Genomic DNA, 17,781 nt, shown 5'->3' with positions numbered 1-17,781 from the left:
TATGTCAAAATGTAAGGGATTCGATTGACAATTTGGTATGTCTAAATACAAAGATTAATTGGTGTTACTCCATTTAAATGAAGGGAAATTACATTGTGAACAAAATGATTAATCATATCACTTTAGTAAATTATTTTTTAAATGGTTAATGACCTTACATTTGAGCATCCTCATTACCAAACATGTTTTATTGGTGTTACATTTAGAAAGTAACCTACCCAACCCTGGACAGGAAACATAGAGATGAAGGGCAAGAGCCAAACTGCTCCACAAAGACAGACAGCGAGCCCCATATTGTTCCATAAATAGCGTTCTCAAGGGGTGACAGAGGGCAGTAGGCTACTGAGGTTTGTTGGATTCCCATCTGTTTATGTAGTGATGCACAACATTACACACATTTACAAATACATTGATTAGGCCTAAACAATGGAAATAACCAGGTTAAGAAATGACATGCAAAATGGTAATTACGTTGTAAACATATTAATTAGTCTACTGGTTTGTTTCTTAGTGATTGCATTTTAGACTTTGATGGGAGGTAATAACCTTTATTTCGAAATAAACCATGAACTAAGTAGCCTAGGGTTTTTAATGAATCACGTAATCTATCGGGCACAATCCCTGCTCCACACGCATACACACACACACACACACACACACACACACACACACACAAAGAAACCCTGGGTTCCATTGGTGTGTGTATTTTGTCCCCATTTAGCAATTCCAAGGGAGAGAGGGAGAAATCCACTTACGGGTTGCAAGTGGGGTAAAGGTTTTGTGATGCTGACATTTCGCTCTCGCCTGGGTACATTTCTACACTCCTGAACTTATTCTTATGCATCAATTGCTATAATTTTGGCTATTTTACATCGACGTTGGGGCAACATGTCGGTTGCGTCTGCATCAAGACAGTTTTTTACACGTTTATTACAATGTCAAACGAAATGTGCAATTCCGTTTCACGCAGCATCTAGGGTTTTAATATCTTCGTACCTGCCCCAGGTCTCAGGCGGTAATAAGGTGCTACTGGGCAGCTGTGCACAGCCACTCAGGTATGAAAATGTAATGTCTTTAATTTTTTTAATTTTTATTTAGCATTCAACACTAGCCATGCCATAAAAAAGATAGATTAAACCATTTTTGTATGTCGACTGAATGCACCTGATATGTTTCAATTAGGCTATTCAACGGCTACATACATTTGAGCATATTTTCTGAATGAGAAAGTATGCGATTATGGTCAGCTATCATTTTTCAGCATGGAATGTTATAAAGGCAGGATCCGTGTAAGCCCTGCTGCGTATATATTTGGCACACATTTAGCACTACTCTTTCTTTAGGAAACATCTGAAGACTGCACATTTTGGGTAGCCTGCCCAACTGTTGCATGAAAGTTTCCCTGTTTTTGTAGTGTTTTTATTTATTTAAGTGACGCTTGTCCCCTTGCCTGGCTACTCAAACTCCTTGCTTCGGCCAGACGCTAAGCGACGCACACGCCGCGATCACACTGACAGTGTTATGCATTTTGGGGTACCAGAAGTACATATATTTCCAATGGAACGCTGCATTTGCCTTTCAGCGGTAGTTGTAAGTACGTTCTGTGTGGTGCATATGTTGGATTTATCGAATGTATGCGTCAAACTTTATGTGTAGATGGCTTGACAGAAATGGTAGCAGAAGGTGAATGTTGAACTTTTGTTGCACACATATCCAGATGATGCTGCGTTCCATCTTGCCAGAGACACTATCGGTCTATCGGTGTGATCGAAGCGTAAAAGTTTATTTTTCGCAATGAAGTATTTAGCGAACGTAGAGCAGCCGAATAATTCCTTTTGAGTCGTCAGGCAACTTGTCCCCAGGGTTAAGCCTTCCCCAATCACGAGGGGCAACAGCTTTTTCTCTCCTTTTGTGCACGTGTCACTTGCAGTGCGATACAATCTCACAAGTGTTGAGGCCTTTAAATATCAAAAACGTTGCAAAAACAGAGCCATGTGACTGTGCGCGCGCGCGCATATTCTTTTTAGGGCTGGGACCATATAACTAGAATAATTTCATAGGATCTCTATGGCTGGGACATTACAACATAATCTCCATAGTTGTTTCTGAACAACAGCTCAAATTTCCTCAGATCAAGGTTATCTGTAATGAGATGGCCTTGAACACATCCACTAACTCTACATCTGGACGGGTGGTGATTACTACTGGGTTCAACAGTCCTTATCTCGCCAATAGGGCAAAGGGCCCAGCCAGTTCCTAGATAGAAGCAGCAGTCCCCGAGAAAGTCTTGAGGAACGAACTGAAAGTGCCATGCTTTAAAATCCAATAGAGAGAGTGCACAATTCAGGGAGAAGGTATCGAGACTCCATGCCAAAATGGACTTCTCACATATAGACACTAGAGGACAGCAACACATCACCATAAACCATTTGCGTACTGTGGAGAGACTTCTTTCCCTTGTGGTTCAACTCACTTGATTTAGTATAGCATTTTATGAATTTCATTAGTATTTCACATTTCTAGTAGTAGCCTATTCAGGGCCGTGCACAGACCATTCAGGGTGCAGGTATGTAAAATGGAAAAAAATTACATTCATAATTCATATCTCCAAATTCATAAAATACCAAATGCCTCTAGCGAAAATTTGTTTTTTAAAATTATTTTTGAGCAACGACTCATCACAAATTGTTAAGCAAGTTGGTTACAGTGCCTCCTAAATGCATCATTGAGATCGGGAAAAGAGGGTGGGCTATCAGCTGATCATTGATGTTGATGATTGATATACAGTGCATTCAAAAAGTATTCAGACCCATTCCCTTTTTCCACATTTATTACATTACAGCCTTATTCAGATATTGATTAAATTACAATTTTCCCTCATCAATCTACACACACAATACCCCGTAATGACAAAGCAAAAAAAATTCTGAAAAATAAAAATCAGAAATACCTTTACATAATTATTAAGACCCTTTGCTATGAGACTCGAAATTGAGCTCGGGTGCATCCTGTTTCCATTGATCATCCTTGAGTTGTTTCTACAACTTGATTGGAGTCCACGTGTGGTAAATTCAATTGACTGGACATGATTTGGAAAGGCACACACTTGTCTATATAAGGTCCCACAGTTGACAGTGCATGTCAGAGCAAAAACCAAGCCATGAGGTCAAAGGAATTGTCCGTAGAGCTCCGAGACAGGATTGTGTCGAGGCACAGATCTGGGGAAGGGTACCAAAACATTTCTGCAGCATTGAAGGTCCCCAAGAACACAGTGGCCTCCATCATTCTTAAATGGAAGAAGTTTGGAACCACCAAGACTCTTCCTAGAGCTGGCCGCCCGGCCAAACTGAGCAATCGGGGGAGAAGGGCCTTGGTCAGGGAGGTGACCAAGAACCCGATGGTCACTCTGATAGAGCTCCAGAGTTACTGTGTGGAGATGTGAGAACCTTCCAGAAGGACAACTATCTCTGCAGCACTCCACCAATCAGGCCTTTATGGTAGAGTGGCCAGACGGAAGCCACTCCTCAGGAAAAGACACATGACAGCCTGCTTGGAGTTTGCCAAATGGCACCTAAAGGACTCTCAGACCATGAGAAACAAGATTCTCTGGTCTGATGAAACCAAGATTGAACTCTTTGGCCTGAATGCCAAGTCTCATGTCTGGAGGAAACCTGGCACCTTCCCTACGGTAAAGCATGGTGGTGGCAGCATCATGCTGTGGGGATGTTTTTCAGGGACTGGGAGACTAGTCAGGATCGAGGGAAAGATCAACGGAGCAAAGTACAGAGAGATCTTTGATGAAAACCAGCTCCAGAGCACTCAGGACCTCAGACTGGGGTGAAGGTTCACCTTTCAACAGGACAACAACCCTAAGCACACAGCCAAGACAACACAGGAGTGGCTTCGGGACAAGTCTCTGAATGTCTTTGAGTGGCCCAGCCAGAGGCCGGACTTCAACCCGATCTATCTCTGGAGAGACCTGAAAATATCTGTGCAGCGACGCTCCCCATCCAACCTGATAGATCTTGAGAGGATCTGCAGAGAAGAGTGGGAGAAACTCCCCAAATACAGGTGTGCCAAGTTTGTAGTGTCATACCCAAGAATACTCGAGGCTGTAATCGCTGCCAAAGGTGCTTCAACAAAGTACTGAGTAAAGGGTCTGAATACTTAAGGTATTTTTTGTATATTTTTTGTATACATTTGCTAAAATGTCTAAACCTGTTTTTGCTTTGTCATTATGGGGTATTGTGTGCAGATTGAGTAAAATGTGTAATTTAATAAATTTTAGAATAAGGCTGTAATGTAACAATGTGGAAAAAGTCAAGGGGTCTGAATACTCTCCGAATGCACTGTAAATCTGATAGTTAGCTAGCTCAATTTATTTTACTGATTGTGATTGACCCCACTCTTTCTGCCTCTCTCTGCTGTGCCCATCAGCCAACCAGACCGAATATTGATGATGATGTAGGCTAAATCAAGTGTTTTATAATTTTTTTAGTTTTATTATTCTACTGATTGGCTATTATTTTATTTGGAAAATTATCAAGGGAGGCAAAATGCTCGCTGTCTTCCCTTGCATTCAATGCTACGGGCGGCAACAATGTCATACTTTTTCTGACCAGAAAGCATCAGAAAGATACGCTACACATACTGAGACAGAGAGGCGCTGTTTTGTTCGCTCTGATGTGTTTTCCGGTGAGATATGTTCAGCCTCTTGCAAATTGAAGGACATTTATGAAATACAGAGAGACAATATATGTGTATATATATATATATATATATATATATATATATATATATATATATATATATATATATATATACAGTTGAAGTCGGAAGTTTACATACACTTAGGTTGGAGTCATTAAAACTCGTTTTTCAACCACTCCACAAATGTATTGTTAACAAACTATAGTTTTGGCAAGTCGGTTAGGACATCTACTTTGTGCATGACACAAGTAATTTTTCCAACAATTGTTTACAGACATATTATTTAACTTATAATTCACTGTATCACAATTCCAGTGGGTCAGATGTTTACATACACTAAGTTGACTGTGCCTTTAAGTCTAGGTATTGGAGTGGCCATCACAAAGCCCGGACCTCAATCCTATAGAAAATGTGTGGGCAAAACTGAAAAGGCGTGTGCGAGCAAGGAGGCCTACAAACCTGACTCAGTTACACCAGCTCTGTCAGGAAGAATGGGCCAAAATTCACCCAACTTATTGTGGGAAGTTTGTGGAAGGCAAAAAGTACTTTGTCCCCATGTGCAGTTGCAAACCGTAGTCTGGCTTTTTTATGGCGGTTTTGGAGCAGTGGCTTCTTCCTTGCTGAGCGGCCTTTCAGGTTATGTCGATATAGTACTTGTTTTACTGTGGATATAGATACTTTTGTACCTGTTTCCTCCAGCATCTTCACAAGGTCCTTTGCTGTTGTTCTGGGATTGATTTGCACTTTTCACACCAAAGTACATTCATCTCTAGGAGACAGAACACGTCTCCTTCCTGAGCGGTATGATGGCTGCGTGGTCCCATGGTGTTTATACTTGCGTACTATTGTTTGTACAGATGAACGTGGTACCTTCAGGCGTTTGGAAATTGCTCCCAAGGATGAACCAGACTTGTGGAGGTGTAAAACATTTTTTCTGAGGTCTTGGCTGATTTCTTTTGATTTTCCCATGACGTTAAGCAAAGAGGCACCGAGTTTGAAGGTAGGCCTTGAAATACATCCACAGGTGTACACCTCCAATTGACTCAAATTATGTCAATTAGCCTATCAGAAGCTTCTAAAGCCATGACATAATTTTCTGGAATTTTCCAAGCAGTTTAAAGGCACAGTCAACTTAGTGTATGTAAACTTCTGACCCACTGGAATTGTGATACAGTGAATTATAAGTGAAATAATCTGTCTGTAAACAATTGTTGGAAAAATTACTTGTGTCATGCACAAGGTAGATGTCCTAACCGACTTGCCAAAACTATAGTTTGTTAACAAGAAATGTGTTGAAAAACAAGTTGTTGAAAAACAAGTTTTAATGACTCCAACCTAAGTTTATGTAAACTTCCGACTTCAACTGTATATTTATTTTACATTTTGGGGGGAAGCCTGGCATCCCTTGGCAACTATGAATACACGCCACTGTGAATGTTTGGAAACCGGGTGCAATCTCTGTACAGGGCAGACTGGGAAGTATGTGTAGAATTGCAGAAAACTTGCTTTAAAACTGCAACATTTTCTCTACGCCCCATTGTAAAATGTGTAGAATAGCAGGAAATGAACTTTAAAACTAAAAGGTCTCTCTCCACCGTCAAGAGGGGAGCCAATTAACCAAATATTGCTTAGGGCAGCAGCATTAACACTTTGATCTTAAGACTTAACCAAGTTGTCTGGTTACAATGAAGACTATGTTTGTTTGCTTTAGGGGGGAGGACCATAGACTGATATGACCATTATTAAACTCTTGGTTTTACCGCTGTTAAACCCTATGGCAGTGATTCATCATGTGAGAGTAGAAACTGAGAAAGTGTGTTGTTCTTATTGTCTAACTCTATAAACCAGAGACTCTGGCCCACACAGTACAGTAGAGCACACAGAAACAGTCTGCCTTGTAAAAGTATGTTATGTGGATGGTGTTTGGATGCTGTGCTCTGGCAACCAAACTACTACAGTGTTGGATGCTCAACAGACAGTGTTCCTTTCCTCAGATGATGTAGTAAAGTGTTCAAGAATATCCTATAATCCTATAAAATGAAGGGATACTGTGACCAGACAGCACTATAGCAGCACCATGGTTGGTCCACCATCCACTAAAAGCCTAAATAGCAGTGAAACTTTGTTTTTGTTATTCTAGGAAAGAATGTCACTGAAAAAGAAGGGAATGACGTGTGTATGGGTAGCATTACCTCACTACCAGACACCTCCACAGCCCCCGCAAGGCAGGGGTGCCCACGAGCTCTGCAGGGCCCATGTGCCTATCATCAATGTCCCAAAAAAACTACCTCAAGTCATTAATAAATATTTGTAATTTCCATATGTGCTAGGAAGCTAAGTGTTTTGTTTCTTGGGCTTCAGGAATGTTACTGAAAAGGTGACTCAGGCCTTGATTAGTATTTTTTTTTACTGATTGAAAGTTTAAGGGGATATCGATGAACAAATGCCTTGGTCAAGGCTATGATGGCGCCCGTGCAGTGAGTGGAGCTTACTCAGGTGTTCAAAAGACCATATCAGACCGAGAGCCTAATGCTTCTTAGGTAATTCATTATGAGTTTAAGGTTTTAATTTAGAAACCGATCTCCCCGCAGAAGTGACAGTTACAGGGACGGTAAAAACAGCTTGATTGCTGTAGCAACATCAGGGAAACTGGGCAGAAGGGTGCTTCAAATACAGCACTTCTGCAACATCTTTAATTGAGCCTCTCATTCTCCTTAATTGCCGGCCTCAACACATTACGAAAATAGATTAACTGTATAGGAAGCTCCGGGGACAGGTCGTCTGGATACTGGACAGCCAATAAATGGGCAGATGCAAAAAGATTATCATCTTTAGCGGACAACGGTTCTTGAGGGCTTGAACAAAAAAATAGGTTTGCGATTTTGTTCATGCTGGTGAACCGGCGTTTGAGTTCTGTGGTTGCAATATCAACAGTCCCTTATCTCTGGTATACACTGTGTATACAAAATATTATGAACACCTGCTCTTTCCATGACAGACTGACCAGGATAATCCAGGTGAAAGCTATGATCCCTTATTGAATTCACTTGTTAAATCCACTTCAATCAGTGTAGATGAAGGGGAGGAGACAGGTTAAATAAGTATTTTTAAGCCTTGAGACAATTGAGATATGGATTGTGTATTTGTGCCATTCAAAGGGTAAATAGGCAAGACAAAATATTTAAGTGCCTTTGAACGGTGTATGGTAGTAGGTGTCAGGCGCATCTGTTTGTGTCAAGAACTGCAACACTGCTAGGTTTTTCATGCTCATCAGTTTCCTGTGTGTATCAAGAATGGTCCACCACCCAAAGGACATCCAGCCAACTTGACACAACTGTGGGAAGCAGTGGAGTCAACATGGGCCAGCATCCTTGTGGAACGCTTTCGACACCTTGTAGAGTCCATGCCCTGACGAATTGAGGCTGTTCTGAGGGCAATAGGGGTGGATGCAACTCAATATTAGGAAGGTGTTCTTAATGTTTTGTACACTCAGTGTATGTTGGCATGCATCATTCAAGACTAAGTTTAAATTGTGTGTAGCGCAATGGACATATACACTCAGTTGCCAGTTTATTAGGTACACCCATCTAGTACCGCGTCGGACCCCCTATGCCTCCAGAACAGCCTGAATTCTTCTGGACATGGTAACGTTGCTCAATTGATATCAAAGGACCTAACGTGTTCCAGGAAAACATTCCCCCCACCATTACACTACCGGTGTGGTTGTCTGCGGTAATAGCCTATCTGTGACCGGCGAGTTGTGCATTCCGAGATGCCGTTCTGCACACCACTGTTGTACTGCGCCATTATTTGCCTGTTTGTAGCCTGCCTGTTAGCTTGCACGATTATTGCCATTCTCCTTCAACCTCTCATCAACGAGCTGTTGTCGCCCACAGGACTGCCGCTGACTGGATGTTTTTTGTTTGAGCACCATTCTTGGTAAACCCAAGACACTGTCGTGCGTGAAAAGCCCAGGATGCCCTCCCAGGAGGCCGTCCATTTCTGAGATACTGGAAACGGCGCGCCTGGCACCAACGATCATACCACACTCAAAGTCACTTGTTTTGCCCATTCTAACGTTCAACCGAACAGTAACTGGATGCCTGTTTGCCTACTTTATATAGCAAGCCATGGCCACGTGACTCTATCTGTAGGAGCGAACCATTTCCGTGAGCCTAATACCTAATAAACTGGCCACTGAGTGTAATACACAATGTCTCAGGAAAGACTGTCTGGGTTGGCAATACTCAGTATAGAAAACAGTCGGTCCTGCAACTTGGACCTACAGGCCGTGGAGAAAAAATTTGCACACAAAAAAGGACTTCAGGAGACCAGGGGAGACTCAAGTTGGATTTATATAATTTAATTTAATTTACCTTGAATATTGCAGGCCATTTGTGTAGGCTATAAATTCAACAATAAATAGTGGTTGAATTTATCCTCAAGCCGACTACTTTTTTCCTCATTGTTAGGCTATTTGAGGTGTAATTTTTGTAAAAGGTTTATAAATAGCAGCTAAATAGCAGCTAAATACGGTATATAGATATAGATAGTACACTGAATAATGAAACAATCCCTAGTAAGACAGTGTTTTGAGGGTGGACTGACTGTATTATTTGCCATTAATAGACTGGTTTTACGCACAACAACTTTCTATCCAAGCTGGGAGAGAGCGCGAGGACGGCTCATGTCATGCAGGTTCAGGTAGCCAGTTGTATATTCAAAAAAATCTATTGGTAGCTGATTAATATGCTGTTGCATCGAACATTTATTTTTACAATCTGCAATGTTAGAATTTCCAGCTTTAATTACTGAACAAATAATAACATTATTGCCACCAGCCAACAGTCTAAAAGTGGCAGCATTGCGACACCGTGTATAGCTTTGTGAACTGTTAGGCTTAACATGAGAAAATGACGACCCAGTAGGCCTACCAATAAACCTTTATCCATTGCCCTGGCACCACAGAAAGCCTACCATGAATTCAATAGGCATGCAGCCGCATAAACATGTCAACATTTCAACATTTCAGCATCATTGACAGCGATCGGTAATCTATACTTTGTGAGTGGCTGTCTGGCTAATACATTCAATTTTTTTTCTTTTGGCAGCAGCTTGTGGGGGTCCTTGTGGGGGTCCAGTGAAACTACATTATGCCAATGCATTACCTGCATACTTTGTTACCTTTTGAGACTTCAAAGGTAACAACATATCCTGGCACCGCTAACATACGTCATGCAAACTCGTTTTTAGTTGGGTTCTAAGGCAGGCCAAAATGTTTATCCTGTGAAGGTTTTGTATTATGTTATTCTTGGCTCACCTGAAAAGTAATGTATACACCTGAATACACTTGAATGATCCTGGTTCTCTCTCTCTCGCTCTCTCTCTCTCTCTCTCTCTCTCTCTCTCTCTCTCTCTCTCTCTCTCTCTCTCTCTCTCTCTCTCTCTCTCTCTCTCTCTCTCTCTCTCTCTCTCTCTCTCTCCCCATTCACTCTCTCTCAGCTACTCTAGGTCAGAGGAGAAGGTGACAGTCTATTTCATCAACCACGATGGGCGGAAGATCACCACTTCAGGTGCCAAGGGCGACAGTCTTCTAGACCTGGTGGTCGACCAAAACCTAGATATTGACGGTTTTGGTAAGTGTGGTGTACCTAGGGCTGTCACCTTTTTTTAAAGGTATCTGTGACCAACAGATGCATATCTGTATTCCCAGTCATGTGAAATCCATAGATTAGGGCCTAATTAATTGATTTCAATTGACTGATTTTCTTGTATGAACTGTAACTCAGTAAAATCTTTGAAATTGTTGCATGTTGCGTTTATATTTTTGTTCAGTATACATTACCATGGAAATTATTGCATCACAATACCAGGCAGCCATTGCAAGTATACCCATGAGTTTACCAGTCAAATTGCCAGGGTTAGAGGTTCCAAGCCTGTTCTATTCATTATATTTATATGTTTGCTGCTGCTGCAGGGAGGGGGCTGTTGCATAGGCAACGGAAGACTTGTTTGCTACAACACCTTCCTTGTTTCAGCAAGGAGCAACAAGGTTTCATCACGTTGTTAGGAGTCCATGTTACCGCAGAAACGGACTCACCCACACGAATGCCCAGCCATCCCATCTTCAGTCAGCTGTTTGTTCCACAAAAAATAAATGGTTATGACGGTCTTCATCCATAACCGTCGGTTACCCTGTTATATACGGTAATTGTGCCAGCCCTAGGTGAGGAAGTCTGCAGGCTTATGGGTACAGTCCTGAATAAGTGGGGCGGCAGGTAGCTTAGTGGTTAAGAGCGTTGTGCCAGTAACCGAAAGGTCGCTGGTTCTAATCCCCGAGCCAACTAGGTGAAAATTCTGTCGAAGTGCCCTTGAGCAAGGCACTTAACCCTAATTGCTCTTGTAAGTCGCTCTGGATAAGAGCGTCTGCTAAATTACGAAATAATAAATAATAATAATAAAAGTGCTTTATATGGTGCATGCACTGTTTGCATCCTGGCAATTGTCAACGTGGGTCCATATTTCTGATGCTGTGTTTATTTGATAAGATCCAAGACACATTTCCCAGAAGAAGCTGATGAAGAAGCCAGAGGATGACATGGCATTATGTCCATATTAGGGCGTGTAGTTAGACTGTCACTTTCTCACCAAGAGTGGCACTTTAACATGCTGCCCAGTTACCTCTGGCACCTCCACTAAATGTTTCCATGGCTTTATATGGACGAGCCCCAGCATCAAACATTCTATCCAGACAGAGGGAGAGAGGCAGAGAGAGAGAGGGAAAGAAAGAGAGGAGTTGAACACAATATGCGTCAGCAACATCACCTTTGATGTTTGCAAGGCTTTCTTTCTTGCGCTATCTTTCCCTTTCTCTGCCTCTGTTCAGCTCATTTCTCCTGCACATCTGTCCTATTTAGGCATTGACATGATACAATCTGGATCCCTGGAAGAACTCCATCGTAGAAAGAGAAAGAGGGGGAAAACCTGTCTGGTGTTCTGTCCTCCCCTGCAGATGTCAGGACTCCTCATCCCCCCTTTCTAGAGAGAGCGAAAGAGAAAAATAGAGAGAGAGAGCGAGAGAGAGCAGTAAACGAAGGCCACTGGTGGTGGCTCCTCTATTCCTAGTCTCTAGTGGTACACCGTATACCCGGGGTATTGGGGAAAAAGCCATGGGTTGGTTTTTCAATACCGTCAAAACTATTTCTTTGAAGTTTTTCAATTAATGTTCATATTTGTAGCTACATTTTAAATAAATACCAGCAGTCAACTTGTGCAATACGTTAGGAGATAAAGCAGATTGCGTTCTTCATTTCACCTTACCGTAGTTCCCAGTTGAGCCAGTCATGTGTTTGTTTGTAAATAGCACAACGGGAGAAAGCAGGAGCTGGTGAGTCCATAGCGTTCTACATCTATCTATTGGTTAGTCTTTATTGTGCGGTGCACATGAGGTGATGAAGTTACACTTGTATGCAATTCACTACTAAATGTTTGCCATCAGATATCTTATAATGGCTTTCTGCCAGAAGTGGTCCTCTGTAGCTCAATTGGTAGAGCATGGCGCTTGTAACGCCAGGGTAGTGGGTTCGATCCCCGGGACCACCCATACGTAAAAATGTATGCGCACATGACTGTAATTCGCTTTGGATAAAAGCATCTGCTAAATGGCATATTATATTATAAAGAGATCTGGATAAGTTATCTGTACAGCTGACATTTCTTACCTGTGCTTCCTACTAGTGTTTTTTTCTCCTCTGTTCTCCCCTCTGCTCAGTGTACACATTCTGCTTTTCCTTCAGAAAAGCATGCATCACAACTTTGTTCATTTGCACAATTTCTGTCGTTGACATTCGCTTGTAAATATCCACACTCACCGAAAATTACATTTGGTAGCTACTAGCTATGCTTGTATAACTTTATGAGCTGGATTTGCCTGTCTTTGCAATTAGTTTGTTAGTTTTCGCTCGTTAGCATTTAGCTACTGGTGTCTATGTGATTAGGTTTTACCTGTACTAATTTCTTGGAACAGCGTTTTGGACAAACCCAACCCATGGCTTGGCCTGGTGTAAAGCTCTCTCACAACCTCTCGCCTCTTCCTCTCTCCTCACAGTAAAAACTGTTCCATGCATTAGAGTAGACATTAATCCGGTTGCTTCAGAACTTCATAGTGCCAGGATCCTCTGAGCCTTCTGGGTTTCCATGTCTCATTAAATGAACAAAACAATGTGTTTTATCTCCAACCACACCCCCTGGCCACTCTCTCTCTCACTCTCCTCACAGTGAAACTGCAGGGTAAAGGTAATACGATGTGTAAATCCTGTGATTTCAATCAAATGAACTAAAGGAAAGTCAGTCAAGTCATTCCCCACTGGGCTGTTCTGGGCTGTTCTCTACCCATAGATCCTGATATACATCATCCCTCACCCTTTGACCTGGAAGAATTTAGAAACAGAACAAAGCCAGCAATGTACAGTGCATTGTAATGTATTTAAATTGTAATGTACATATGTAATGTTCATTATCTAATCCAGTACAGATTGGTCTGTAATGTACAGTCTGTTTTACTACATCCACTTCCTTTGTAGTTCCCCGATGCACATTCTTCAGAAATGTCTAGACCAGTTTAGACTTCAGTCGTTACATAACATACATAGCTATAACTCCAAGGTGTTACATTCAAACCCCTAGAGGATGGCTACTTTTGTCCTCCCAGGCATAACACTGCCTAGCTTCAACACCCAACCCTGTGCTGTACATACCCTCCATAATGGAGAATGGATTTGGATATCATTGACATCGTCACATTGTTATCCTAATAAAGTATCAAATTCTCATCCATACAGCCCATATGATGATGATTCAGAGCTCGTGGCTTTGCCGGGGCTTTGTAGCCCTTTAACAAGCATCAATACAGAGAGATGCTAGAGGTGCTCAGCAGTACCATCAGAAGGGCCAGTACTAATTGGAGCTGGACTGACTGGGTAGGTCTTACCTCTGGGATGAATTATGCTCTGCAGTGAATTGCATCCAACATAATAAGGCATTATAATGTCTGAGCCCCGGCCGTTACTCAGAATGGAGCGATTGTGGAGGCGGAGGGGTTTGCCAGAATGCCCCACCCACCCACCCACCAGTAACCCCCTAACCCCCTATTGTTTTATTTTATTTTTTATTTAACCTTTATTTAACCAGGTAAGCCAGTTGAGAACAAGTTCTCATTTACAACTGCGACCTGGCCAAGATAAAGCAAAGCAGTGCGATAAAAACAACACAGAGTTACATATGGGGTAAAAAAACATAAAGTCAAAAATACAACAGAAAATATATATACAGTGGTGCAAATGTAGCAAGTTATGGAGGTAAAGCAATAAATAGGCTATAGTGCAAAATAATTACAATAGTATTAACACTGGAATGCTAGATGTGCAAGAGATTATGTGCAAATAGAGATACTGGGGTGCAAAAGAGCAAAATAAATAACAATATAGGGATGAGGTAGTTGGGTGGGCTAATTTCAGATGGGCTGTGTACAGGTGCAGTGATCGGTAAGGTGCTCTGACAACTGATGCTTAAAGTTAGTGAGGGAGATAAGAGTCTCCAGCTTCAGAGATTTTTGCAATTCGTTCCAGTCATTGGCAGCAGAGAACTGGAAGGAATGGCGGCCAGATAGCACAGCGCCAGAGTGTCTAGGGATTCAACCAGAACCAGACCTGATATTAATTTAATGCTTTACATTGATATAGCACGTTTCACTAGGTCTGAGTACATTAGCTACATTGATATAGTACCTTCATAAGCTGTGTCTTAACAGTTTGATTTTGTGTGTGTGTGTGTTCCCAGGTGCGTGTGAGGGGACCCTGGCCTGTTCCACCTGTCATGTGATCCTGGATCAGAAGGTGTACAACCAGCTGGGGCCCATCACTGATGAGGAGAATGACATGCTGGACCTGGCCTTTGGCCTCACTGACACGTGAGTCACACACACATACACACTCATTCCAAAACACACATTGGTGGGAAGATGATTCTGGCCTATTAAAGGCCTCACAGACAAATGAGTGACATGCTTGCTGATGCATACACATCACATACTATATACTCTCTCCCACACACACACAGAACACCTATGAACATGTTGAGCCTGGCCCACAGCTTAATCTGCTGATAAATCACATTATTTCAGGTAGGCTTCCAGCCAATAGAGATCAAGAGGTTCAGTTGCCGGGTGACATGAGCAGATTAAAGAGAGAACCACAGTTTGACTAATTTAGGATGATTGTTTCTTTCCAATTCACTTCACATTAGAATATAATTAGTTAGGTATGAAAAGGGTACTAATTCCCCTCAGGTGACAAATCAAATCAGTATGATTATAATGCATATCAAATGTGTGTTTTCTCCTTGTAGTTGAGACTCTTGTCTGTCTGTAACATTTATTTGTCATTTATTTGTCATGTAACCTGGTCAAGGCCAGAGTTTTCCCCTGGCTGACCTTTCACATGTCTAACATGATTCTTTAGAACACATCAATACCAGACACTGACTGAGGGTTTCTCTACTAATGAGGATGTGCTTCACCCACATGGCTCCAATCCCAGTTTAAGACAAACAGTTTACACAGTAACTCACACATTTGGAATGATAACATAACATGTTACGTAAGGTCTATTCACATGCTAGTGTGACTTTTTCTAAGACTTGGTGTTTGCTTTAACTGTCTGTAGCATCAAATTAGATTTTTGTAGATTTTTCTTTTATAAATGATTTTGTCACAAAGTGCATGACACCAGCCTGGGCCTTAACCCCAAAAGAGCCAAACCAAGGTGCTAGTGGGAAGGGAATAGATTTGACCACATGGTTCCCTGTTAATAAAGTGTGTATAATGACCTTGTCCCTGTACCTGCTGTCTTCGGTCCTGCAGGTCTCGTCTGGGTTGCCAGGTCTGCCTATCCAGAGATCTGGAGGGCATAACGGTCCGTGTGCCAGACGGGGTGAACGACATGCGGCGGTCTGATGATGCTGGACCTACACTGTAAAAGCATCTTGTTGTTTTTACAGTATTATTCAATAAAACTAACAGTAAAGTACTATATTAATGATAAATTGCCATAAATCGAAATGCACTGTGGGTGATTTTAGGCGTGGGTGATTTTAGGCGTAACTGGTAAATGATACCATAAAATTCCTAAGAAACTTGGTTTAACAGTACATTACTGTAAAGAAGTGCTGTATTTTGAATGGTACTGTAATTCCACCCCACGGAATACTGTACCCTTCCCTGTAGTGGGTTCATTTGTATTTGTATTGTATTTGTATATATAATCGATCTCCATTAGCTGCTGCCAAGGCAGCAGCTACTCTTCCTGGGGTCCAGCAAAATTAAGGCAGTTCATACAATTTAAAAAACATTACAATACATTCCCAGATTTCACAACACACTGTGTGCCCTCAGGCCCCTACTCCACCACTACCACATATCTACAGTACAAAAATCCATGTGTACGTGTGTGTATAGTGCGTATGTTATCGTGTGTGTATGCATGTGTCTGCGCCTATGTTTGTGTTGCTTCACAGTACCCGCTGTTCCATAAGGTGTTTTCTTATCTGTTTTTTAAATCTAATTTTACTACTTGCATCAGTTACTTGATGTGGAATAGAGTTCCATGTAGTCATGGCTCTATGTAGTACTGTGCGCCTCCCATAGTCTGTTCTGGACTTGGGGACTGTGAAGAGACCTCTGGTGGCATGTCTTGTGGGGTATGCATGGGTGACCGAGCTGTGCGCCAGTAGCTCAAACAGAAAGCTCAGTGCACCCAACATGTCAACACCTCTCATAAACACAAGTAGTGATGAAGTCAATCTCTCCTCCACTTTGAGCCAGGAGAGATCGACATGCATATTATTAATATTATTAATGGGCTCCCGAGACGCGCAGCAGTCTAAGGCTCTGCATCTCAGTGCTTGAGGCGTCACTACAGACCCCCTGGTTCGATTCCAGGCTGTATCACAACCGGCGTGATTGGGAGTCCCATAGGGCAGCGCACAATTGGTCCAGCGTCGTCCGGGTTTGGCCGGTGTAGGCCATCATTGTAAATAAGAATTTGTTCTTAACTGACTTGCCTAGTTAAATAAAGGTTAAATAAAAAAATTAAATAAAAATAAAATAGCTCTCTGTACATCCAAGGGCCAGCCGTGCGGCCCTGTTCTGAGCCAATTGCAATTTTCCTAAGTCCTTTTTTGTGGCAAAATAATACTATTTTTTTCCCAATAGTTTACTAAGGGTTGGTAACAGGCTGATTGGTCGGCTATTCAAGCCAGTAAAGGGGGCTTTACTATTTTTAGGTAGTGGAATAACTTTTACTTCCCTCCAAGCCTGGGGGCACACACATTCTAGTAGGCTTACATTGAATATATGGCAAATAGGAGTGGCAGTATCGTCCGCTATTATCCTCAGTAATTTTCCATCAAAGTTGTCAGACCCCGGTGGCTTGTCATTGTTGATGGACAACAATACTTTTTTCACCTCTTCCACACTCACTTTACGGAATTCAAAATTACAATGCTTGTCTTTCATAATTTGGTCAGATTAATTTGGATGTGTAGTGTCAGCAATTATTGCTGGCATGTCATGCCTAAATTTGCTAATCTTGCCAATAAAATGGTCTGATGGTGATGTGGATATACTCAGAATACATATCCCAAATGAAAGAAATGATCTCACTCCCAAAAAATGTAATAGAAAGTTAGCAAAAATAGATAAGAGCTTGCTACCATGGAAAGGTAAATACCTGTCAATTTGTGGAAAAATCACCCTGATTAACTCTTTAGTATTATCCCAGTTTACCTATTTGGTTATGGTCTTGCCTATGCCTAGCGAACAGTTTTTTAAATTATATGAGAAAAAAAGATTCCATTTTATTTGGAACGGCAAGCCAGACAGAATTAAACGGGCCTATTTATATAATGAATATGAATTAGGAGGACAGAAATTATTAAATATTAAAGCATTAGACCTATCACTAAAAGCTTCAGTCATACAAAAATTATACTTAAATCCGAACTGGTTCTCTAGCA

At 41.7% G+C, this 17,781-nt stretch overlaps 1 protein-coding gene across 1 annotated transcript; it reads left to right on the top strand.

Annotated features, from left to right (window-relative positions):
- Positions 1 to 742: 742 nt before the first annotated feature.
- On the top strand, positions 743 to 16,029 carry LOC121572823 (adrenodoxin-like). Its single transcript, XM_041884853.1, has 4 exons — positions 743 to 1,055; positions 10,213 to 10,346; positions 14,548 to 14,677; positions 15,629 to 16,029. Exons 1-4 carry the CDS (start codon positions 889 to 891, stop codon positions 15,741 to 15,743), a joined length of 546 nt encoding a protein of 181 aa, XP_041740787.1. The 5' UTR covers positions 743 to 888; the 3' UTR covers positions 15,744 to 16,029.
- Positions 16,030 to 17,781: the final 1,752 nt, after the last annotated feature.

Source organism: Coregonus clupeaformis, chromosome 40 (assembly GCF_020615455.1).
Source record: "Coregonus clupeaformis isolate EN_2021a chromosome 40, ASM2061545v1, whole genome shotgun sequence".
Classification (NCBI taxonomy): Eukaryota; Metazoa; Chordata; class Actinopteri; order Salmoniformes; family Salmonidae; genus Coregonus; species Coregonus clupeaformis.
This window is presented reverse-complemented; position numbering and strand designations above follow the sequence as displayed.